Raw genomic sequence first — 26,271 nt, 5'->3', positions numbered from 1 at the left:
TTAAAAGGTACCAAAATCTACATTAATGAAGATTACACAGATATGGTACGTCAAAAAAGAAAAGAATTGCTTCCAAAACTAAAAGCGGCACGTGAAAGAGGGGAAATTGCCTACTTGAGGCACGACAAACTCATCGTCCACCCCCGCACCAGTACTCCAATTCAACGGGCTCGACTTCAACATGCTGAGAGCTGATTACCATCAGAAAAAACTCTGACTAAATAGAGATAGGAAATAAACAACACAAACATGGACTTTAAAATCTTTGATTACGCTGAACACAAGACATTCGACCCAGAGAACAACTTGGACCCAGACAATAATTTCTTCAACCATAATCACAGCATCACAAACTCAGACTATTACACTGATAAGCAATTCAACACAAATGTAGTACTGAAAAATACATTTTCAGTGATACATATAAATAGTAGAAGTCTTTATAAAAATTTCACCAAAATCAAAGAATATTTGACTACATTTAATAAATTTACAATAATTGCCATAACAGAAACTTGGCTTGATGATGAAAAAACAAGTGAAATGAAAATTGATGGATATGAAATGTATGCAACTCATAGGGAAGACAAAAAAGGAGGGGGAGTTGCAATATATGTAGACAAAACACTGAAATGCACCAAACTTGAGAGCCTGACAAACACAACCGAGAATCTAATGGAATGTCTAACTCTTGAAATACACATTAAAAAAGCATCAAATGTTATTATAAGCTGTGTTTATAGGACACCAGGATCTTGTCTAGACACATTTAATAAAAAACTGACAGATATGCTGAGTTGTTCAAATGACAAGAAAACTCGAATAATATGTGGCGACTTTAACATCAACTTATTAAACCCAAATGGACACAAAAAAACAACAGAATTCATAAACACAATGTATAGCAACGGTCTTTTCCCAGTCATTCTGAGACCCAGCAGAATAACAGTTGATACGGCCACATTGATAGATAATATATTTATAAATAAGATTGAACATAAAAAGGAAAGTGGACTCCTCATAACTGATATAAGTGACCATCTGCCGGTCTTTGCAGTCCTATACAATTACTTCGATAGAAAAACTATACCAATTACTCACACATCAGAAATAAGACTCAGAACCCAACATTCCATCTCAGCTTTCAAGCTCGACCTAGACAAGCAAAATTGGTCTGAGGTCTACACAAACGATGACCCAAATACTGCGTTTGATGCATTTCAGTCAACCATAACCTCCCTATACGAAAAACATTTCCCAGTAATTAAAGTCACCAGAAAGTCAAATGAACAAAGTAAGCCATGGATAACAAAAGGCATAGAAAATGCATGTAAAAAGAAAAACAATCTATACAAATCGTTTCTAAAATCCAGAACTAAAGAAGCCGAAACAAAATATAAGACGTATAAAAACAAACTAGTAAACATTATAGGAACTAGCAAGAGAGACCATTTCCATGCATTATTAGAACAAAACAAAAGCAACACTCAAGGAATTTGGAAAATCTTAAATCAACCAACCAACCAACCATTTTCCGAACCGCTTGATCCTCACTAGGGTCGCGGGGGGTGCTGGAGCCTATCCCAGCCATCTCCGGGCAGTAGGCGGGGGACACCCTGAATCAGTTGCCAGCCAATCGCAGGGCACACAGAGACGAACAACTATCCGCACTCACACTCACACCTAGGGACAATTTAGAGCGTCCAATCAGCCTGACATGCATGTTTTTGGAATGTGGGAGGAAACCGGAGCACCCGGAGAAAACCCACGCAGGCCCGGGGAGAACATGCAAACTCCACACAGGGAGGCCGGAGCAGGAATCGAACCCGGTACCTCTGCACTGTGAAGCCGACGTGCTAACCACTGGACTACCGGGCCGCCATCTTAAATCATGTAATTAGAAATAACTCTAATAAAGTAGATTATCCGGAGTATTTTATGAAAGACAAAAATAGCATTATTGAGGAAACTGCAGAAATAGCAAATGAATTTAATGAATATTTTGTAAATATCGGCAGTAACTTAGCAAAACAAATTCCTGATCCAATAAATTCTTTTGAAATAGATAAATACATAGAAAAAAAATCCTTCCACAATGTTTCTGACTGCTGTGACTCAAAATGAAATATTAAATATTGTAAAAACATATCAAAGTAAAAGGTCAACTGACTGTTTTAATATTGATATGTCAATAGTAAAACAGATCATAGAATTTGTAGTGCGACCCTTTACATATATATGCAACCTGTCATTTAAAGATGGTATTTTTCCATCAAAAATGAAAACAGCCAAAGTCATTCCAATTTTTAAAAGTGGGGAAAGACAATTCTTTACAAATTATAGACCAATATCACTGTTACCACAATTTTCAAAAATATTAGAAAAATGATTTTCTCGCAGACTTGACAACTTCATATGTAAATACATGCTACTAAGTGAAAATCAATATGGCTTCAGAGAAAAACGGACCACCTTAATGGCAGCAATGGAGCTTGTGGAAGCAATAGCTACTAATATAGATAATAAAGAATATACAGTCGGGATTTTTCTTGATCTAAAAAAAGCTTTTGATACTATAGACCATACTATATTATTGAATAAATTAGAGAGATATGGCATCAGAGGCACAGCATATAAATGGATTGAAAGTTATTTAGAAAACAGATATCAGTATGTGCAGTTCAAAAACAAAAAATCCAATCTACTGAAGATTAGCCATGGAGTGCCTCAGGGGTCAGTGATTGGACCAAAACTATTCATTTGATATATAAACGATATTTGTAGGGTATCAAATCAACTCAAATCCGTCCTATTCGCCGATGACACAACCTTTTACTGCTCTGGAAAAAATATGAAACAACTCCTGAAAATTGTGGAAAATGAATTGACAAAATTAAAAAACTGGTTCGACAGAAATAAACTATCTTTAAATTTAACAAAAACAAAGTTAGTGGTCTTTGGCACAAGACCAATCAAAGACCAAGTTAAAATAAAGATAAATTCAATTGAAATAGAACAAGTCTATGAAAATAAGTTTCTTGGACTAGTAATAGATACAAAACTATCCTGGAAGCCACACATAGATAACATTATAAAAAAAATATCCAAAACTATCGGGATACTCCACAAAACGAAGGATGTGTTGAGTAAGAGCTCCTTGTATACACTATATTATTCATTATTACTCCCATATATGACCTACTGTGTAGAAATATGGGGAAAAGCTTGTAAAACAAACACACTCCCTGTTTTAAAACTACAAAAAAAAGCAATCAGAATAATCAATAGGTCTAAATATATAGAACCCACAAATCCAACATTCATCAAATTAAACACAATGAAATTCTACGACTTGGTTGACTTCAAGATTACCCAATTAATGTACAAAGTACATAACAATCTCCTCTGCCAAAATATCCAGCAGCTTTTTGAAATTAGAGAGAGCTGTTATCATCTAAGGGGTACAAAACAATACAAAAAATCCAGAACAAGAACAAACATCAAACAAAGGTGTGTATCAGTAATAGGTGTCAACTTGTGGAACAAGCTTGAAACGGACCTGAAAATGAGCAAATCGTTGGAGGAGTTCAAAAACAAATTCAAAAGATTAGTACAAAAAAACTACATGAATCAGAACTAAAAAGATAAATTTGATATACATGTAAAATATAGTAAGACAACCGTTTGTTCTTGTTTTGAATTTGATCAACTTATCAATTGTATTCAAGAAATGAAAACTATAATGAATATCAGAAAATTGGAATACAAAAGGAGAAGAATAACTATATAAACACTATTTATACATTTATACTATACTATTATACTATTTTTATTATTTTATACTATTATGATACTATTTATACTATTTATCTATTTATACACCAAAAGGTGTATAAATAGAATAGTATAGTATACATAAGGGTAAAAGCATTTGATGATATGTAGATTTTCTTTTGTTCTTTGTTTTGAAAAATGATCAAATCAAATTGTTACAAAATAAGGGGTAGGACTAGATAAGTTACTTACTTCTTCCTACTCCCTTGAGCATACAACCGTGATGATGTGTGTTTTCTACTTTTATCTACTTTCTAATTTTCCTTACATAATTTTTGTTTGACTTTTGTCAACCTGTTATTGTGTATACTATATGCTCAAGGCTCAATAAACAATAAACAAACAAACAAAATGCCTTACTAAACATGGTCGTTTTTTTCCGGCTAAAAACGCCTTACTATACATGGTCTTTTTTTTCTGGCTAAAAACGCCTTATTATTTATGGTCGTTATTTTCGTCGAAAAACGGCTTCCTATACATGGTCGTTTTTTTTTTTCGGCTGAAAACGCCCTCCTATACATGGTCGTTTTTTTCGGGTTAAAATGCCTTACGATTCATGTGAATATGTGATCTAACGTGAGGTAAAATTGAACATGTTTCATAGTCTTACCTTTAATATTTCTTCCCTGCAAGTCTTCATTTTCTTCTTTGAGCTACAAATGTTTTTTACCATCTAAATGGAAATTATTCTTGGAAAGGAAAGTCTTCCTTGTTCCGGCCTATTCCGAAGGAATGTTTTAAGTATTTTGAAAGGAAGAATCATAATTCCACAGGCAGTTAGAAAATCAACAGGGAGCGCAAATTGGAAACAAACACATTCTTTTCAGCTAAAAAGTTGAGTACCTGTCCGGGAGTTTTGAATTCATTCCCCATAGATTGTGAGATACAGACCGATGAGATCAAGCTAGCAGCTACAGTTCAGGCACTTCCCAAAAGTCTCCTCTGTTTAATTGTTGTAATTTTACCAAAAAATGATGGCGATGCTATTGAACTGTGCTTCTTTTTTTGTTTGTTTTTTGTTACAGATTGTTTAATCTGAGGGGAGATTAGCTGCTAGCACATCCGTCACTATGGGCGGACCACTTGGATCCAATGACTGTGAGCCATGCTATTTCCATGCTGGAAATCAATTTCAATAAGTGCGAAAGGTGATTTCCTTTCAAAATCAGGGGGAAAAAAAATCATTCCCTGCTCTTCACTTTCAGACAAATTTGACACTTTTCTCATTGTTCTATCATTTCCTTCCCACCACATTTTCATTTGCAGTGCTCCTGTCAAAGTCATTGAGAGGTCCAGTGGAATTGCCAAGCCATTACATGCTGTCAGCTCGGGAGCGAGTGCCACTGAGGCACAGGACAAATTAGAATGGGACAGTGACAGATGATTCTTTTCCCGTTCATAAACAAAATCTGGGCTACCGACAGATCTAGCATTTCTAAGTAATCGATTGGGAGCAGGCGGCAAATGGCAAAGAATGTGTATTTTTAATATGGCAGCAATGCGGGGGGAAGAAATAATAATGTTTTTGGGCAATCGCAGCGGTATATAATAGAGCCAATTAGGACACCTAAGCGCTATCAGTGTGTATGTGTGTGGGAAAATTGAAGATTTTCCACCATATGCGTAGTGCTGGAGAGTCAATTTTGAGCCATGCTGAATTCATCAGCCACTACTGTATGTACACACAGTTGTACACACACTTGATTGCTTGTTTTGTGCACTGTTGCCTTGTTATGCATCACCATAAAGGAAGAACCAAAAGACGTGACTAATATCCGCCATAATAAACATACTACTGCAAGATTAATGTAAAATATGACTCAAAAACGATATTATTTTGAGCACTCATGTGTCATTTTATTGGGTAAGTCCTAAAGAGGTCCAATATTAGCAATAATGCTTTAACACCATAGTGGAAGTGATCATATAAATGCATTATTTATCATGATCATCATTATTATTGAGCGGCTGAACTGTAAACTACAACCACAATAATGATCTTGTAATGGGTGTACCTAAAGTTTTATATGTACAACAGTAGTCAGGCAACGTCTGAGTGGGTCATATTCGGTATCTATAAAATCACCAGTCATGTCTCAACGTCTCCACTGTTGTACTGCGCCTCAGGCGACAATAAGAGTTGGCTCAGACAACAGGTCGGCAGACCTTGGCCTCCATTAGTGCCGCCACACTATCTTCACATATCCTCCTTTTGACCGCCATCTGTTCCCGAAAACGCCGGCCGGGGTGTGCCGGCGAGCAGGTCTCCTCTCTCTACGAAAAGAAAGAGCTTCTACTCTTGTCGATTCCGTGAAAGTGATGAGTCAGCTTTTGACGCTCGTCAAAGGTCGAGCTAATTCCTTCTTTCGCAAACCACAAACCAAAACAAAGTGCTTCGTGCATGAGAGGGCAATCCCTAATTTCAATGCTGAAACGATATCCTAAGTGTACATTGTCTAAAACGTTGACAAAAGGAAGAAGACAATGATTCGCAATTTTTTAGTATTCAACTTAGAAACTTTAAAAAAAATTCCGATCTTCCCTCTCGTCCCTTTTCAAACATTTGGAAAATGTTGGCGCAACATATCCATAGTGCTCATTCACGTTTCTAGAAGAGAATCTTTATGTGTGTGGCATTCTGTGTTGAGTTGAATCGATGCACACCACACACAGTGTGAGCAAAACTGCTCAATGGCTGATGGCACCAAAATCCTGTCCAATAGGAAAGTAGCACATTGGCGCCATGGACATATGTTGAAGTGATGCACCTTGGTAGCGATGCTGGGGAGGAACTACGTTTAGCGTATTCATGGAAGAAATACGGGCTCTTGCAGTACATTTCTTTTCAAGGGTAATGTTGTAAATTGAGATGAAAATGACAAGAAGGCGATTTGAGATCACAGTTTGCGTATTAAAATCGGCAATTAAAAGAAATGTTAGGGTGCGCATCAATGACGAGTTTTCTTGCTTTTTACGACGGGGCTCGGTCTCGATCCCTTGTGAACTGATCAGGCAGAACAAGTGAAAATGTTTTCAAACGAACGTGACGACGATCGGCCCAATTTTAGCATATGCTCTTATCAGGCCCGAGTGAACGTAAGAATGCGAACAATTCCCCCTCATGTCCCCCGCGTGTGTTGTAATGACTTCATCTTGGTCCATTTAGTCAATAAATATCCACCCTGAATAGCACTGGTAGAAGTTTTACAGTAAAAGTGCACCTCGGTGTCCTGTTAGCTGTTGTTGATCCTTATAATGAGATGAACAAGAGACTCTGTGCTCTTCTCCCGCCTCAAACTCCAAACATAACCAGAACAAAGCGACACATTGAAATTTGTTGAGACACATCCAGTGGGGGTGCGGATCATAGGCTGGATTACTTTAAAAGTGTCACAGGGTCATGGTAAAGAGATTCACTGAAATTCATCCGGGCTCAGTAAAATCCCGTGTAACCGAAATACCGGCAGCGGTGATAAGATAAGTCAAATAAGTTGCGAAATGAAGTTGTAGGTTCGGAATAAAAATAAATCAATCGCAGTCATGACGTCACGAGGAACTAGAAAATATTCAAAATGTTATGACACAGAAAATAGTCATCGTGTTGTAAGAATAAAGTTGTAATATGATCAACAGAGTCAGTTTACAGAATGAGTAAATTGTAAAATAAAATAAAAAATTGTTTAAACTTTGCCCTTATATATATATATATATATATATATATATATATATATATATATATATATATATATATATATATATATATATACTGTATAATTTATTATAGACAGTATATATAATATATTTCCACATACATATTTATGCATAGTCTCATACTACCATCTTATTCTCATTAAAATGACCTTTAACATAGTATGACTATTAAAATTATTCTAATATGATTGAATTTTGACCTTTACACATTTAATCTTATACATTGTGATTTTTTTTTTCTCATAAGATTACAAGTTTAATGACTATTTCATGCTGTCGATGTGCCAGGCTACAATTTACTGTTAAAATTCTTTTTCACTTATTTTGACTTTACCTTGGAAAATACCATTTTAATATTGTGAATTTTTGTCTAAAATGACAACTTTCAAGCAACAGTGCTTATAATAGCTTTTTTTATTTCAGTCGAACTCCAATTACTCCCATCTCCAAAAGAGACTCGTTTTTGGTTGTTGTTTTTTTTTTTTTGGTCAATATTGTTTGTCACCACGTACGCCAAACACGTGTGTAAACAAACAAGCTGTCCAATTTCAAGTCAGCTCTGTTGTCAGCTTGCATGGTGCATTAGATCGTGAATGACATGGTGAATTACATGAATTATACAACACAGTCTGCGCAAGGTCACCCCATGTGCCACCGCTCGCCCACTTCCATTCTCATCACCGTGGAAACGAGGATGATTTTTTTGGGGCCAGGGGGCTGTTTCAGATTATATATATATATATATATATATATATATATATATATATATATATATATATATATATATATATTTATTTTCTTTTTGGGAGGGGAGGGGATCTTGTACACGTGCTTCAGAAATTCCATCCTGCATATAACGGATATGGGAAAAAAAACGCTCCCAGTTTTGCTTGACAAAAAGCGATGCAGGTCAAGGAGGGATGGCGTTTGGTATTCATAGCTTTTATTTATCTGCCACTCTTGGAACGATGGTTTCAGTTTTACAACAGCAAAGGACTCTTTTATTGTATTATTCATTGAGTGATTTTTTTTTTTTTTTTAAATACATCAGAACATAAAAGCAATAACAGCTTTGACCAGGGAAGACAATAATGACCTCACAACACAATTTGTACGCCCTTATCAAGTCTCTGGTCATTTTATGAAGTTTCAGCCTTTTGACTGCAATCAGGAATGAAAAAAAAAAACCAAAACATGTCTTGAACTCATGCAACTGTAGGAATAGAGATAATAAAATCCAAACGGGACTTGAATATTCAAGTCTACCGCTCATGCACATCACTACCAAATTTGGTATTAAAAAAAAATAATAATAACCATAGTAAAGTAGTAAAGTCACTCACTGCTTTACAGTTTCTTGGCAATGTACTCTTGCAATTACAGTATTTACAAACACAATATAAAACATAAAAAGCATAGTGGTTTGAGACACAGAAGCGTACAAACTGCAGACTTTTCATCGCAAGCACACGGCACAGTTGACTTTTAAGACACGTTCACCGATCCCGAATAGTTTTTGTGTAATGGTTGGATGGTTGGGGAGACGAGACAACAATCCTCACAAGGATGCATTCTCTGCAGTAAGTGCTGCTTTTGCTTTTGTTTGGAATGTAATCACACACTTGTTTTTGAGGTGCCGTATAGCCGCAAAATATATTTACCATATTATCCGCACTATAAGGCGCACCTAAAAGCATTCCACTTTCTCAAAAGTTGACAATGCACCTTATAATCTGATGCACCTTATATATGGATCAATGATCTGATTTCTTGGACGTAGTATTTTAAAGTATTTGTTAAGCAGTTTGCTACAGTTGCATCGGTTGTGAGAGCGCTATGTAAACAAAGCAGCATCGTATTGTATTGTGTTCCCTTTAGCATAGCTCCATCTAGTGGATGCTTAACACAACCACAGCCACTATTGCGGCTTCTATTCTAGGCGTCTTATCATGTGGTGCGCCTTATATATAAAAACAGTCTTAAAATAGGCCACTCATTGAAAGTGCGCCTTATACTCCGAATTGCCTTATAGTGCGGATAGTACGGTAGTTGTTATAGAAACAACATTTTTGGTGTGTACAGCACCTCATATTTCTGTCAATGCATTTGTCAACCTTTATTTACTCCTCTACCACACAAGGTATTTTATCAACACATAATGGAACAACAATTCCAGATATTGTGAAAATCTGAGCTCTGGAAACAAGCAATAACACCAGATAAAGACACCAATATGCCACCGCTATCTAAACATGTTGAAACAGTGCTGCAAAAAAAAAAAAAAAAAAAGAAAGAAAGAAACAGCTGACTTGAAATAAAGTTCACCTCTAAAATTGTGTGTCAGTAGAAAGACTACAAAAACATGACGGTGACTCAGACGCTGCAGCACCGCAGTCGATACAGACGCACAAGGAGGAGATTGAAAGCAAAAGCAAACACTGGATAGACTCTTGTGAGCAATATTTTTATACATCACGACTCAGCACCCACCACCAATTCATTCGGAGCCAGCGGACTATTCACAAACAGCAACACCTTGTTGATTTCAAAAGGAGTAAAATCTTATTTGCTTCCCCGAGCCCCCGCAAACTCTCAACAGTTTAAGGTGAGATGTAATCAAAATAAATGGGACATTTTTTTTAATGTGTGAAAGTGTGACATGAAATTTTGCTTATTTGGATACTTTGGTGGTTATTTGTGGAAGGAGACAGGTTAAATTTGATAAATAAATAAAGAAAAAAAATATCAATGAAAATCTACAGTATAAGAATTTTGTAATCTAATTTCTCTGATATTGTGGGGGGGGTTTTAACCAGATGCTCCCAATAAATATATATTTTCAAGAAAAGTATTTTAAAAAATATATAAATTTATACATTAAGAAAGAAGTAAAGCATTTGTAAAAAAGTGAAAACTTATTTTCTAATTTGGTGATTTCCCTACATCCTCTCAATAGTGTAAAATGTGTTTAAAATTAATCCACAATTATTTAAAAAAAATTAAGAATTAAAAATGTATAAGAAATGTTTTACAAGCTGTGCAATCTTATTGTTTCACCTCCCACTTTCTCTCAATAATAGGAGGTGGCCTTTTTGCAATAGAAACAAATCAGATTCATAAAGAAATTGTGGGGGGGGCACATCTGAACTATCTTGCCACACACATTCAATGTGATGTAGTGGGTTGAAATGAATAAATAAATACCATAATTAAATATAACCATTAAAAATTAAAAACAGGTTTTGGTTATTTCATTTTTTCCAACATACTCCCAAAATTACAGCGTAAGTAAAATCCCACTCCCAAACTCACCCGCACCCCCCCCAAATTATTGAATCATTGAATAAAAAAAAAACCCAAAAATATTTAATGCTCTAACATGACTCTTCATTAGACTGGCTTCCCACTGAGTCAGGTGTACATTTATACTATTTCACACATGACCTTTGTGATCAGAATCATCGAAGAGAACCAGAAATGCATGATGAGGAACATACCGAATATAAAATGCTTTACATGTGTATAGTGAAAGCGGTCATTTTTACAGCTCGGGTGGCGTATCTCACTTAAAAGAGGGGACATTTTTGGCCCCAAATTAGCACTGTCACACCATCGAACTCACCATCGCAACGTTTCTTCTCTCAACCTCATCTCCGTGTCATTCACCGTTTCACTCTAGCCCTAAATAAAGTGGAAGGAGCAGCACATCTCCTCTGAAACAAACGGCAAGGAGAAAAGAGGCAGAGCACAGACCAAGACCCCCCCCCACCCACCCACCTGCCGGGCAGCAGGGGTGCGACCGCGCTCGATGGCGACACCTCTGACGGCTCTCAGGTGGCGTCGTCGTCGTCTTCGTCATCCATGTGGTAGTTGAGGGTGATGACGGCGCTGATGAACTCGCCCAGCTCAACAAAGTCGGCGGTGATGATGTTGATGCCACTCTCGCCGGGCCTCTGCGACCGGATCCACTGCATCATTCCCGGCAAAGCCCTGCGAGGCACATGACCAAAGATGAGACAATGAAGTTTACTTTGTTGGGCTGAGCAAAAGTTTCTTCAGTGTGGTGATGTTTCTTTATCTTCTTTGTGGTGTTCCCCAGGGATTAGTTGTTGGGCCAGTCAGGATTTCTTCGAGTATATTCATAACATTTGTAGGGTCTCAGCAATATTGAAGTTGATGTTTTGTGTGTGCCGGGGGAGGGAATTCCTGTCTGTGCTTCTTCCTGTATTTTTACCAAACTGTTTTTGCTGGCCTTTTTATATAATTTAGTGTGAACCACATGGAATATAAAAAACAAAAAACGTTTTCACTTCACCGATCACATCAAATCAGAACCTCCACCAAAGCTGAGCGATCTTAACTGATACTTTGTACACCTTCAAGATGCTCTTGAGCCGTTCATGCATTATACACCGAGAAAGAAAGAAAAGATATAAACAAATAAAATGAAAATCCACACTTTCATCTGAGCCACATCAATATTATATGTGTCCTCCACAAGGGCAGTGTTGATGTTTTATCGTTATGTTTTAATAAAATTGCCCATACGATCCAAGGGCAAGTCTGCACAACTGCTGGCGGGTATTGTGAAGCTAAATATCACCAAGCTATTTAGTTTTCGACAGAATTCTATGAATTTCTCTCGAGAACAGCGTCCATGCGCTCTCACCTTTCTGTGATTGTCTCTCGGAGTCCGCTAGCCACACCCTTCATCACCGTGCTGGCCTTCGGTGTGAGGACCACCTGGGAGACAAAGAAAGTGCCCTTCCTCCTGCAGGAAACAAGCATCATCATTTTTTCTTTTTTTTTCTTTTTCAAACATAAATACTTTTGTATTTTTACAAAATGTTGAAGTGTTCAGTTTGGCTCGCAACACAAGAGGAGTGCTGTGGTCCATTTTGCAGCAAATCACAGTGATGTGATCATACTGACCAAATGATGAATGCTCGCACATGCGCGCGCACACACACACACACACACACACACAAACACTGAGAGTCTGCTTGCTAACCTGCGGTCAGTGACAGAGGCCTGGAGGAACTGAACCAGCTTCTCCGGGTCGGTAGTGTTGGCCCATGGGGCGGGCATCATCTGGCCGGGCCAAAGAAAGGGCACCTCCAGGGCCATAGGGTGATGGTAGAAGACAAGCACCTGGTACTCCTTCTCCCACAGATACTGCAGACTCAACTGAGGACATGGGGACACAATTATGAATGTAAAAAAAATAATAATAAAATAGATCTTTATCAGGTCTTTAATCTAAAATCATATGAGATACTTAGAGTAGATATGCACTACACATTAAAATTGTTATTATATAATCAACCCATCCATTTTCTGATACACTTATCCTCACAACAGTCACGGGCGTGCTGGAGCCTATCCCAGCTGTCTTTGGGCAGTAAGCGGGGTACACCCTGAACTGGTTGCCAGCCAATCGCAGGGCACACAAAGACGAACAACCATCCATACTCACAGTCACACCCAGGGACAATTTAGAGTGTTCCATTAACCTGCCATGCACATTTTTGGAAAATGGGAGGAAACCGGAGAAAACCCACGCACGCACGGCGAGAACGTGCAAACTCCACACAGGAAGGCCGGAGCCGGAATCGAACCCTGCACGTCTGCACTGTGAGGCGGACATAGTAAGCAGATGCCCACCATGCCGCCCTGTTATCGTATATTATATATTAAAAATCTATAAGTGTATACTGTATACAGCTCTGAGGAGGAAAAAAAAGACCACTCCAAAATGATCACATTCACTGTTTGTGCTAATCATGCGGTAGGTATTTTCTGAGCTAAATGGTAATTTTACATACTTCTTTCCTTAATTCTCATGATATGTACTGTATATAATGTTTTATAACATTTTTTTCCATTTTGCCCTTAATATTCCATTGAAAGTATTTTTTCTTCCTTAGAAAAAAAATCTATCTATCTGGACAACTGGACTACAGTTACTTTGTTATTATTACTAAGCCCGTTTATAAAATTACAGCTATACTCCACCGCCAAAACGCGTCTTCCCTGGATGTCACAATTACAGAAGAGCTTGTGTCCTTATTTAAATTCCCATGCAAAGAGGTGAGGGGAGCCCCGGAAGCCTGTTCGCTAACGACCTAGCTGTTGACTAGTAATTCTTTTCATGATATGGAAAGGCCCACAACAACTCATCGGGATATATTCCAGCCACTGGAGTCTTTATGACAAAGCTACTGGTGTAGCATCCATTTTTCATAGGGCATGGTTTCATGCATTCAGTGTACACGCCCACAGTGTTTGAGAGTGGAGACAAGAGCTTGATTTTTTTTTCCTTGATGATTTTTTTTCCATAATTCAAATTTAGCAGGGTTGTGAACAACACTCTTCCTTGTACCATGTCAACAGACATGTATTTTCACTTCACATGGACTTTGAAGAGTTCACCGTAATCAGAGGCATACCTCCTGGGCAAAAACAACTGGGCAGAGCTTGTCTCCAAAAACGTCCTTCAACATGGTGACCAACTTCTCGTGGTGCAGGTTCTGTACACCATAGAAGTGGTTGAAGTCCAGAAACACCACTTCTCTGGCGTGCGATGACAGGAAGCTGCTGATCTGCTCCAATCCTTCTCTGACCTACAGAAAACACACGTACAAGGGATTCTTTTAAAACTAGGGCAGACCGCTAATCATAGTTTGAATCAGCAGAAAATTACACACCGGCGCAATCCGCCTCCTGCATTTGCTTGACGAATCATGCATTATTCATTGAGATAATCTTGAAAATGTGCCCTGTTTTTTTCCCCCGTTTTTTTTACATTTAAATGGCCATTCTTGGAAATCTACGAAACTGCAACACGTATTGGAATAAGTCATCATAAGTACAATAAGTCCACTCCAATGTGGACCAAAATCTCTGGCCAAAGTATGAGCAGCGTATCTCTGGGCAGGAAGATAAGGGTGGTGCCCAAGAGAGGGAGGTGATGACAGCAACCAGTGAGAGTGTTGGTGTAGTTGTAAAACTTTATTTACAGCACTGTAGGCAATATTGCCTGTGTTCCGTTAGCTAGACTTCCTCCATTGTAACAAAACATCTCAGCGTTTTATCTTGGCAGTGCTTACACAACACAAAAGGGCCGATGTATTTTGGAGGGGACTGATTGTTTATACTGAAAAGGAATTTAGTTTTGACACATGTGTGAATTGTTTTGGGAGATATATGAGCTTTTGCAGGTTATCCGTGGTGTTGTGCTGAACCATTCGAATTATTTTGGGCCAAAGCAAAGCAATTGAGAAGCATCTTTGCAATTTTGCTGGTACTGACTCCTTATATGAGAAAGGAATCTAGTTTGAAGCATGTGTGAACAATTTTGGGAGGGATATGAGCTTTTGCGAAAGAGCTATATTGTTGCGCAGAGCTGTAAAACTGTTTGGCCAAATGACCTTTTAGCTTTAAGAATGTCATCTCTGTTTCAAGAAATTAGCCAAACCAATGGAGAACAACTGCAATAAAATAACATTACATTTAATGCTAAATTACAAAGTATACATAAAATGTTTTGGGTATAAAATAAAAATACCGGTAATTATGATAATTAATTGAAATGCGGTGTAGATCGGCTCCATTATATCCATCTTTTAGTTAAAAAAGTAGGACCTGAGCATGGAGAAAAGATGACAGCTGGTAAAATGTTACATGTTCTTCCTTGGCCCATGTCACAAGTGTCTATAAAGCTTCAGAGAATTTTTTTGGGTCATCATGCTCACAAACATAAACTAATGGCACTCAGTGGCATGCAAACAACTGGCAAAGCGCAAAAATCGAAATTTGGATCAGCATCAAATTGTGCAAGCAAATACATGGATATACATCTGCTCAGTGTGCCAACATTCCCCATATTCAGCGTTATTCACTGGAAAAATTAGGTTAAATTTCCTGTTGAGGAATATCAACTGGTCATAAAACAGATTAGAATGTCACACGGCAGCGCACAGATGACCATTTGTCTTAATTTGACTCAGCACCAAATTGAACATCTTCATTAGGAGTCAAGCTTTCATTACTGGGAAATAGGATAAAATGTCAAGGTAGTTATGGAGGTTGATTTTGCATAATCATTCTCACTTAACGAACTCCTTGGCAGAGGTGTCATTTCATGCTCGACCTGATGATATCAAAATGTTTAAGAAGGTGAATAGCTTGAAAGCTAGACATATGGAGATAGGTGGACAGACAGACACACATACAGTATAAATAGACAGATGGTTGGACAGAGACAGAGAAAGAGAGAAACAGAGAGAGAGAAAGAGCGGTACATAGCTCGGTCAATAGATCGAGGTACATAGCTAGCTAAAAAGCTAGCTAGCTCGATAGATAGAACGATAAATAGATAAATTGCGTTTTTCAGCCCAAACATGTTTGAGAGATTACTTCTGTTGCCGTGGTTTGCCTCTCCTTCTGCAATTGGGTCTACCTTACTACATTATCATGGCCCTGAAAACGCTCTTCATTACAATAACTGCATAGATTGACTGATATATGGTTAAAAGGTGGACTGACTGTGGCACTGAAGAGGCCGTGCGCAAAGAAGAGCTCGTTGTCGGGGTCTCGGGGCTTGGTGGAGATGCGTAGGTCAAAGAAACGGACGCCAGCCTCCAGCTGGCTGTTGAAGTTCATGGTCTGCGTGGCTAACCACTTTCTCATCAGTTTCTTGGCCACCGTGCCAAAAACCGACACAAAGTTCTGCACCGTCTCAGGCTGCTCTGGGCCCACGGGAGACGCCTCGTCGATGTAGAAGCTGAAGGAGTCGTGGGAACCTGGAGGTGACACACACAAACACACAGCCTTCAGAAAGGATGTTTTGTTGTACTGTATTTGTGTGGCCTGCGCTGGGATGAAAACGCTGGGTTAGAACCAGCCTGGCACCATGGCAACAACTTGTGTGAATAACAACATCAGGGTTGTTAAGTCACGAACCGAAACAACTTGAAAGCATTTCCAGCGCATCAGCATCCGGAAAAGAATATAACAACCCTGGTTTCATCCTCACTTCAACTTCCTTGTATTTTTCATCATAGGCCTCTAGCTATAATAGACCTTGTCAATGTTTGTGAAGATAAGCATTTTCTCCAAGCAGACATCATAGAAAACATTTAGTTGGGCTGTCTATGAGTGATTGAGCAAAACGCATCAGCTAGCCTTAGCAAACGTAACTGTACCTCAATTGCTCCATCTTTGTTCCCTTCACTCCAGCAAGAGGTGAAGCCATTTCATTCTCAAAGATGTCGGCTGAATTCCTGATCGTGAAAATCATTACTCTCGTGTTATGGTCTGAAGGTTTTGTGTCCTGATATGACCTAATGGAGTGTGTGTGTGTGTGTGTGTGTGTGTGTGTGTGTGTGTCATGTTACACAAACCAGACGCATTGTTTTATCATCCGCCTGCTTGTTCTCATTTCTGCAATCGATTCTCCATCCTCTTTTTTTTCCGTCTCATCCGAGGTCTGTTCAGTCTCACGCAGTAAAAACACGTACACGCACATGCACACACTTAAACGAACAGAAAAACACGCAGAGCCAGAATGAAGCCTCTGGTCCGGCGTCCGTGCTGTGGCAAGCTTTTTTTTCCAAGACATTTTGAGACAAAGCAGGATTGACAGCTGAGGCGGGTGGGCACCGCATCCAGGGTCATGTCGTGAAGCAGAGCATGACCCCAACAAACTTGAACAGCTGGAGCTAAAGTTACCAGCGGGAAGGATTTATCTTCACTTTTTAAGGGCCGTCCAACTGAACGGACAAACAATCAGACTGCAATTCAACATTTTCACTGCTTCTTCAAACTCTCATCCATCAAATGCCTTGCTAATTAAAATGCATGCATAAGTGAAAGGATGTTCATCAATTGTGTGATTGTTTTGCAAAATATTCGTATCTGTGCTCATCTATTCATGCTAGCAATGTATAGCGACAGGCAGAAGAGCAAAATATTCTTTCACTTAAATGACAGCGTATCCAGTTTTTTTTGTGACAGTTTTTGTTTTGTTAGAAAAATGTTGAAGTTACACAATTTTATTTATTCAAGTGCACGAAATAAAATGATCCGGATCCAGATCTTTTTTTTTTCAAGTAGACTAGACAACTACTTGAACATAATCCGCTTTGTGATGCTCGTAGACTAGAACACAGGTGTCAAACTCAAGGCCCGGGGGCCAGATCTGGCCCGCCACATCATTTGATGTGGCCCGCAAAAGCAAATCTAACATGTTGACTTCTATGATGCTTGCTAAAATTTTAACCAAAATTTCAAATTCTCATACATAATATACTAATCTAAGTTTTCTTGTTACCAAAACCCTCATTACAGTAACTTAAACTACAGTTGAATAAACCATTATTCTTGACTTCCTTGTATGGTTTCACAGTCATAACAGCCCTCCAAGAAAACCGGGAACTATAATATGGCCCGTGACAAAAAAATGAGTTTGACACGCCTGGACTTGATGACTACTTTAAAAATGTATCTGGCTCCGGATGATTTTTATTTTGTGCAACCACTTGACAAAATCAAATTGAGTAAATACAAGAAAACCTTTTTATTCCCAGTGTCAATAATTAACAAAAATATATTATTTGTCATGATAAACAATGCTTGGACCAGTTAAGTGAATTCGTATATGTACATATTCATAAACAAGAGACGTGCAACACATCTTGCTCTTCCTAACAGATTGTAATAGATTCAAAATTGCTCCAACCCTCCAGGCAAGGAAATAAAGCTGCATTACAAATTAATAACGCTCTTAAATGTGTATGTCATAAAGCTTGTGCATTACGTTGCCATGCAGAAAAACACACACCGTCTCAGTGGGACATCTTTAACCCTGGAGGGTTTTACCATCTTGCCAAACTGTCCACAAGAGCACAGAGATGCACGCTGGAGTTGAGTAATATTTGTCAGGATGAGCGAAGAGGAGAGAAGATGAGATGAGGGGAGGAGATAAAGAGGACATGAGAGGAGGAAGTGGAGAGGATTTAAGGAGATGATGACATAAAATTAAAAAATGGGGTTTAAGAAGACGAAGAGAAGACGGGAGGGGGGATGCTGGGGGGGCAAGAAGGAGATGAGAAGCAGACGGAAAGAAATGGGTGATGTCTAAGAGAAGTGCAGTGATAAGAGAAGATGGTGAGAGTGGAGGAGATGAGATAAGATGAGGAATTTTAAGAAATGTGGAAAAGAAAATTAGGGGATAACTGTGGGTCGCAAAAAGGGGAATAAGGAGAAAAGATGGGAGGAGAGAGGAAGGAAGGCAGTTGAGCAGATGAGAAGAGATGAAATGAGAAGGGAAGTTATGAGGAGGTGATTTAATTCGACGTGGATTCGGAAAAAAGTACGAAAAGAGAGTAAGTGCAAGTAAATTTTTTGTCTACTCGTGCCTGTGCAACCGGAATGTTTTTTTTTTGGGGGGGGGGGGGGGGGCTAACAAACTTCTTCACACTTTGGCCTATTTATCAATAATAAAGTGAGCAGGGCGACTCCATTTTCTACTTGCGGGCGGGGAGGAAGACAGGGAGGAAAGGAGACAAGGGGAGGATTGAAGAAAATGAATTTGGGAACTGAGACAAAGTGGAGCATATCCACTGAGCAGAATTGAAATCCAGCATGTGGATATCCACTCCCCTTCAATCTCCCTTTGTGATTTCATCCCGCTCCCAGCCTAAGAATAGCTTTGGATGTGCACACGGCTACCTGGCTGGACTGTCCTTTATCGCTTTTTTTCCCTTCCAAAACCACACACACACACACACACACACACATGCTGCCCGTGTTCCGACTGGACTTTCAGAATCAAGACAAATGCCCTCCTGCGAGGAAACTCAATTAGCCGGCAGCACCCTAACTGAGGGCGCCTGTGTAGCAAATCCATACAAAATCATTTTCTGCTCGCTCGCAAGACATCTGGATACAGGATTTAATCAGGAATGTTTGCAGAATTGCCAACAAAATAAAAAGAAATACGCTTCGATTCTATTTTCAGTCTCTCCAAACATCTCAGCGCACCGGTAACTGATCGGCATCATCCTCCTTGTTTGGGGATTAAGAGGCAACCGAGCGATCCAGTCAAAGGATTTAAGTCTCCGCTTTCGGAGGAAGCTGGAAAGACACGAAATACTCCCTCTGCTTCTGCGGCTACTTCTTTGATCGCCTCGGTTTGTGTATTTGGACCCAACTGACTGACTGACTGTCGACCAATCCATGGTGCACCCCACCTCTCACTCAAAGTCAGCTTGGATAGTCGCCAGCTCACCCCTGACCTGAATGAGGTCAAGAAAAGATGGATGGATGCCCGTGCTATTTATTTCTTCTTTATCTTTATTATTTTAGCTCACCGGATTTGGTCACAATTCCACTTAGGACATAAAAGCAGGGAAAAGAGCCCCATAGATTTTAAAAATGACTCATTTAAATGCAAATGTGGAAGAGAATGTTGCACTTCCAAATGGAGGCAACGTCACTTTTTGCGGCCCTGTCCAAAACAACTGCTGTCCATTGTCATGATGCCGGATTGGTTTCATGGCGACATAAGCAAATCTAAGTGCACACAGTATCTGGCAGCATACGGCTGAGTTGAGGAGTGCGATGGATGATGCCACTCTGTTGCCAAACAGCGAAACGGCCTGTGGTGGTTTGCATGGGCTGCCAGGATAGCACATCTGTGCATGTGTCATCCATCTTTATGACGAGCAATTAGTAAGGATCATTCTGCATGTGTGCTTTTATTGACTCCTGAATTCCCTCAGATGATAATTCTAAGTAATGTCAAAGAGATGATACAAGCTCGGTGTTCCTGCTCCTATAAGGTAATCTTCCCCGACAGATTTTTCACACTGGCAGCGGCGCAAATCAGGTTGTTTAATGATGAAGTCCCGCAGCACATTTGTCATTGTCTCTGTTCGCTCACGTTAGCCTGACCTTCAGGGCTTTAATCGTCATGCGATCATTCAGTCTGACGGGTTGCAAGTTTCTAAATTTGACGCGGCAAAAGTAGCTGTTGTTGTTGTTTAGGCCACAATGTCAATTACAAAGAAGTGTGTAAATCTGTTCTCGTCGCGTTCAATAAGAGATTGGACACTGTATTTTATTGTAGGGCGGTAAGGCTGATTTATAGAAATAGGCAGCTGGAATGTGTTTTCTTAAATAAAATTTATCAATAAAAATGACTCAATGATTCGATCAAAAGGCATCGCAGATCAAGTCGAATGAAAAACATGAATACAAGTCAAAAAACGGTTCTCATTGAAGTAAAAAGTTAAATATAACAGATCTGTATTTAGGTAGATTGGGGTGTGCAACTCTTTCAATAGGAGATGATTCGATATGTATGTCAATATATGGGGGCAATACGATTCAGGGACGATTCAATCATTTGATCTGATGCAACAACTTTCTTGTTGTTATTTTACCATAAGAACGAATTTGGCAGTACTATAAAATGGAACAGTTCTTTCCAAGATATATCTCTCTGGTAAAAGATGATTTGATCTCGCTATATTTTAAAGTGGAACGCTTTGGCTAGGTTCGGTTCGATGCTCTCACTGATTTTCCAATTCAGTTTTTTTTTACCACTAGAGGGGGAGCCGGTGCACCATTAGGACACCCCACGTTGAGAATCACTGCTGTAACTTCAGATATAAAACATCCTTCCATCGAAAAGCGGGAATAATGGAGCTTTCCGAGGAGCCAAAACAGCATTGTTTGTTGCTGTCTGACCCAATTTGGGTCCCGCCTGAATCGAACCTGGACACAATCAGTTTTCCCTTTGGGGAAAAATTAAACTATCAACTATCCAATTGCTGCACATGGTCGCTGCTAAAATAGAATTCTCCTCGGATGAGGAAATCTTGACAAATAACCTCTGCCAAATGTGCAAACACAAAACACAAGATGAGTAAGCATCACAATGTGTTTATACAGAACATGGATCCAAACGGAGGAAGTGTGTATGAACAGAGCATCTGAGTTGCACCCGCCACAGACACCCCCCCCCCAACCCCCTTAAAGTGGCAATGAGGAAGTAATGATAGCTAATTAAATGGGACAGAGCATGTTCCCATGCTGATCGCTAGCTCGGGTGCATCTCAACCGGGCCACAATGAGGCGTGTGATTCAGCAAATTACTGGCATGACTTATGACATGTCAATGCTGGTGTGTAGCAGCTGTCTGATAAGCAGTGGCGGGCAGTGCATTTGACACCCCGGGTCCTTGCTGGGGACTTAGCCGACTTTATCCACCACTATCATGTCGCTCTTGTACTTTGTGGAAGCTATCAATATGATACAAAAATGCTGACGTTCTTGTGAGCCAGTTAGCTGCCCATGTGTGGAAAATTTTAAAGGTGTTTTTTAAAAGAATGAGTTCCACGGTACAGTGGTTTCAGTGACTTGTTTCTAAATTGAGTAAAGTGGCGAAAACGTGCAAAAAAAATTGTAGCGTATTTTCCACACTAAAAGACGCACTGGATTATGAGGCGCACCTTCAACGAATGGCCTATTTTGTAATTTTTTTCATATATTAGAAGCACCGCGTTATAAGACGCAATGTGCAATGCATCCACTAGATGGAGCTACGCTCAAGGAAATGCCAACAGAACACTACACTGATTTATACAGCGACGATCAGATGTCAGTAAAACCTATTTAATAAAGCAGCGACACAGTTCACTGAACCAACAGCAAGTTATAACATTGACTCGTTAACGTTAAACCCTCTTGCTGCTGCTCTATTTCCGTGTTCAACTGTGAAACCGATCGCCTTAAGTTTGAACTCTGCGTTGTAAGCATGTCTCGAGCAAGGAGCCATTTTGGGGTTGACATATTACCGTAATGACCATACACAAGGCGCATCGGCTTTTAAGGCACGCTTTTAAGAAAATGGAAGGCTTTTAGGTGCGCCTTTTCGTGCAGAAAATACGGTACTGAACAGGAGGATATAAAGCATCGTTTTTTTCAGATGTGCGGGATTTTCGGGCGTGGCTGAAACCAAGCCGTCCCACGCTCATGATGTCGACAACACGTTACTAAGTAATGCGTTTCCTCAAAAGGGAGCACATCTTCCATTCATGACTAATCAAACTCAGTAGCTTTTTCCAGTCAAATTATCAGCCTCCAGTTACTCTTCAAACGTCACAAAGCTCAAATGTAATGAATATATTTTCTTTAACTTGATGGTGACATCAGCATTTCAAAGACCGGTACTTTTCCCCACTAATGGCAGTTACAGTAAACCGCTTCCAGGTTGCAGTAGTGTGAGAGAATTGACAAGACTTACACGGCGCATACATCTCAGACACGGCGGTCTCTCATTTATGTATTGTGCATGGAACAAAACTAAAAGTTAATGGGTCACAAAATACAGGAGGGCACGATTCCAATAACACCATAGTACTCACTAAAGGCACTCACCAAGTAACGATACATTATGCAATGTGAGGAATGGAAAATGTGGTATTTACAGCTTGAGCATAGTGAGGCATTGTGGGAATATTCAACTTCACATTCCCATCTAAGGGGGTGACGTCAAATATGGGTTGTCAAATTTTCGGTCATTTGACGACTCAGGTGTCCTTACCATACCACATAAACATCAATGAAGGAATGGTAGAAATTCACCTTTTTGAGCTGGATATACAGTTACTATATTGAGTTTGTACCAGGACACTCTGGGCTGGTGACAAAGTGTTATCTAGCTTCAATAAATGTATGCCCCCCGCCCAAAAAAAAACATGGATCATAGCACAGGATCCGTTCAAGGTTAAAGATAAAGTTCCAAAAGATTCTGTGACTGTTGGAAGTCCCCAATTGAATTGCTATATTTATAAACAATGAACATTATAAATGTTGAATTTTCTTATGACAAATATGTCAAGTAAAAGAAAAAAAGTGGCTTTTTAAAAAAAATGTATTCAAGTGAACTTTGCTGCTGTAAATTGGGAATTTCTCCATTGTAAGACGAATAAAGGGTTTCTTCTTCTTGTTCTTATTTTATTATTACAAAGACACTTTAAAAATAATTTTTAAAAAACAAGTTGCACATTCATGTTCAGTGAAATCCATAAAATATTTTATTTTTATTAAAAGTAACTATGGTAATTCAGAAAGGTTGTCTTCATTTTATTTTTGAAAAAAGAACTTAAAATGTCACGGTGAAAAAAAAATGGGTGTCTTTTTTATGTTAACCCTTGTCAGGCTGTCGGTGTCTGCTCAATGTAACACACTTAAAGCAACTTGTAATCAAACTTCCTTTGCAAACCAAGTGATCAGAAAAGTAACCCAGTTACTCTTAAAGCAAGTAATCTGTAAAGTCATTATGTTACTTGTGCAAAATAACTGTGGCAGCACTGACGAGTGCTGAATGCCGTGATTCCAAACTCGCCCGCCAGACCGATGTCATGCGGACCCACGCGCTACGCAAAACCGAGTGAAGCGGTGACTTATTGCCACCAACGCCGCAGCCGAGTAGAAGAGACTCTTCAGGGAAAGTTGACTGTTTATTACACACAGCGGCACTTCGTTTTTTCAGCCCGTGACTCACACGACAGACAATTAAGCACATACTGTACGTTCTACAGGAACTACTTGAGCGAGACCAAAGAGTAGAGTGGGGCGGGTTCTCGACACCCTACTCGGGTTTTGGACATGCACACATCTGACAGCCGGGCTCTATTTTCCACCACTTTGGAATTTCATTTTATATACTTGGTGATTTTTTTAAAATTCATTCAAATTTGTTAGGCTTGTTCACAACACTTCTCTGTGGTCTGTCAAATTTATTAGACATTTTTTTGCAAAATTCTGAGAATTCATGGAAATTTGCCAGGATTTCAAACTGAATATATTAGATGTCGGTGCATACACCTGGCGTGTCAGCTTGCAAGTGTACATGTATAAGGATTGAGCCCTGCTACAAATAGTGAAAATCCACACCCCTTAAATACTGGCTAAAGAATAGAGTGCTTTTTCTATTACACGAAGCCAGGTATGGTCTTGAAGGATTCGTTAGAACTAACACTTTATAATTGTTCCTCTGCCCCGAAATGGCACCAAAGTAATAGTTTTATTTTAGTTTAGGCCTGATCACAAAAACAGCGAATAGGTGCGTTTTTCTGCACCACAATGTTTTCCCGTCATTTCATTTGAGTTCATGTCATCTTTGATCTTTGTCGTGTGCATGTCACCACAAACCGGTCACCGGGCAGTTGCAGGGCACTTCTAGACAAATATCATTCACACCTACTGACAATTTCGTCTTCAATGAACCTTGCAAGTTTTTCTGGAGATTACGGGAGAAAGCCAGAAGACAAACCCCACGCAAGCCTGGAATGCCACATAGGGATTCAAACTGTTTCCTTACTGTGAGTCAAACATGGCGACCATAATGTGCTGCCTTTACTTGAAAACACAAAATAAAGCACAGCAGCACGGACGAGTGAATGATGAATCTGCAGATTGCCATAATGGCTTCATAATATTAATTGACTTAGGCGTTGCATAAAGGGAGGGTGAGGTGGAGGGGCGGGGGGTATGAAGACCTGTGCACTCATTGGTTGGCAACATCCAACAACTCTTAATCTGTTAAATTTTTTTCCCCCAAGGAGCGAGGTGAGTGGATTTATTCAAGTGTGTGTGGCTACCACGCCTTTGGGTACATGCAAAACTGTATCATGTGAATCTTCTATTATGTTCGTATTTGTGACATCAATATTATGCATATATAGAGAGCATATATTTGACTATTGCCGCAGTTACCATTTATATCCACACGATTAAAGTATCTATCTATCCATCCACCCATCCATCGAATGTAAAGTAAAAAAAAAAATCAAAGTCTACAGTATTGGTGTAAAGGCTTAAATTTGTCATGTTGCGCAACAGGTCTTGCACAACCAAAAAGAGACTTCCATTACATTGTCGGTTTACAACAGCGTCGACATACGACATTCCGAGACTGTGTCTTGCTCATAAGACAAGAATACGTAGCCTCCAATACTTTATGTGACCCGTTTTCATTTTGTCATTTTATATTAATGGACGATAAGGGATTTTTCATGCGAATATTTATCGTTTGACTTTTTGACTACGGCGTAGCGTAGGTTAGTGATGGTGCCGATTTACGTACGCGTTGATGGTCAAAGACCTCCTGTAGAATGTGTCCAAATCTTCCAACCACACATCCACAAGCGCGGGCAAACGCATCCGATGAAGCACATGGATTTACTTACCGGGGATGGCCAAGTTGGTGAGCGGGATGCTGTGCATGCTCTGCGGGAGACTCGACATCCAGTCGGCGAAGCGCAGGTCACTACTTCTCCCGTGAGACGAAGCCATGCCGCCGATGCAGCCGCCACCGCCGTGCTCAGTACAAGCTTCTCTGGAACCAGCTTGCCTTGATGCCGACCAGTCTGCCTGGTTGGATGGCTGGATGGATGGATATAGTGTGCGCTCCTCCTCCACCTCTTCCTCCGCCCTTTCTGGACGCACACGCACGCTCCAGACGCAAGTTAAGCGACAGTCCACATCGCGCACACACTCACACACAACCCCGGGCGGTGCACGTCTGCGGGTAGCACAATTACGATGATGGGATCGTCTTCCGAACTGGACTGAATGTGCAAGGCATTATAATATATATATATATATAATAACATAATGATAATACTTTGGAATAAATGTTACATCTCAAAT

General features: G+C 39.6%; 2 protein-coding genes across 2 annotated transcripts; one reads left to right on the top strand and one right to left on the bottom strand.

Moving 5' to 3' along the window:
• Positions 1-249: 249 nt before the first annotated feature.
• LOC147205243 (uncharacterized) lies at positions 250-5,218 on the top strand. The gene is made up of 2 exons (XM_086110850.1): positions 250-1,403; positions 5,101-5,218. Exons 1-2 carry the CDS (start codon positions 250-252, stop codon positions 5,216-5,218), a joined length of 1,272 nt encoding a protein of 423 aa, XP_085966976.1.
• A 3,248-nt stretch (positions 5,219-8,466) lies between these two features.
• On the bottom strand, positions 8,467-26,271 carry plcxd3 (phosphatidylinositol-specific phospholipase C, X domain containing 3). Its single transcript, XM_086112386.1, has 6 exons — positions 25,809-26,271; positions 16,093-16,349; positions 13,995-14,168; positions 12,557-12,732; positions 12,215-12,316; positions 8,467-11,535 (listed from the first exon to the last, which is right to left on the bottom strand). Exons 1-6 carry the CDS (start codon positions 25,912-25,914, stop codon positions 11,376-11,378), a joined length of 975 nt encoding a protein of 324 aa, XP_085968512.1. The 5' UTR covers positions 25,915-26,271; the 3' UTR covers positions 8,467-11,375.

The sequence above is a fragment of the Hippocampus guttulatus genome, chromosome 5 (assembly GCF_054856545.1).
Source record: "Hippocampus guttulatus isolate MCC_2025c chromosome 5, RoL_Hgut_1.0, whole genome shotgun sequence".
NCBI lineage: Eukaryota > Metazoa > Chordata > Actinopteri > Syngnathiformes > Syngnathidae > Hippocampus > Hippocampus guttulatus.
Note: the sequence above shows the minus strand (reverse complement) of the source record. Positions and strands in the feature narration are given on the sequence as shown.

What these genes read in the sequence shown, in the direction of transcription:
- LOC147205243 (XM_086110850.1), top strand. Translation starts at nt 250, where the DNA reads ATGGACTTTAAAATCTTTGATTACGCTGAACACAAGACATTCGACCCA. An exon ending in GCCGAAACAAAATATAAGAC is followed by an intron (nt 1,404 to 5,100) that starts GTATAAAAACAA and finishes TTTCATTTGCAG; the next exon opens with TGCTCCTGTCAAAGTCATTG.
- plcxd3 (XM_086112386.1), bottom strand. Translation starts at nt 25,914, where the DNA reads ATGGCTTCGTCTCACGGGAGAAGTAGTGACCTGCGCTTCGCCGACTGG. An exon ending in CACCAACTTGGCCATCCCCG is followed by an intron (nt 16,350 to 25,808) that starts GTAAGTAAATCC and finishes TGTCACCTCCAG; the next exon opens with GTTCCCACGACTCCTTCAGC. An exon ending in CAGTTGTTTTTGCCCAGGAG is followed by an intron (nt 12,733 to 13,994) that starts GTATGCCTCTGA and finishes CCATGTCCTCAG; the next exon opens with TTGAGTCTGCAGTATCTGTG.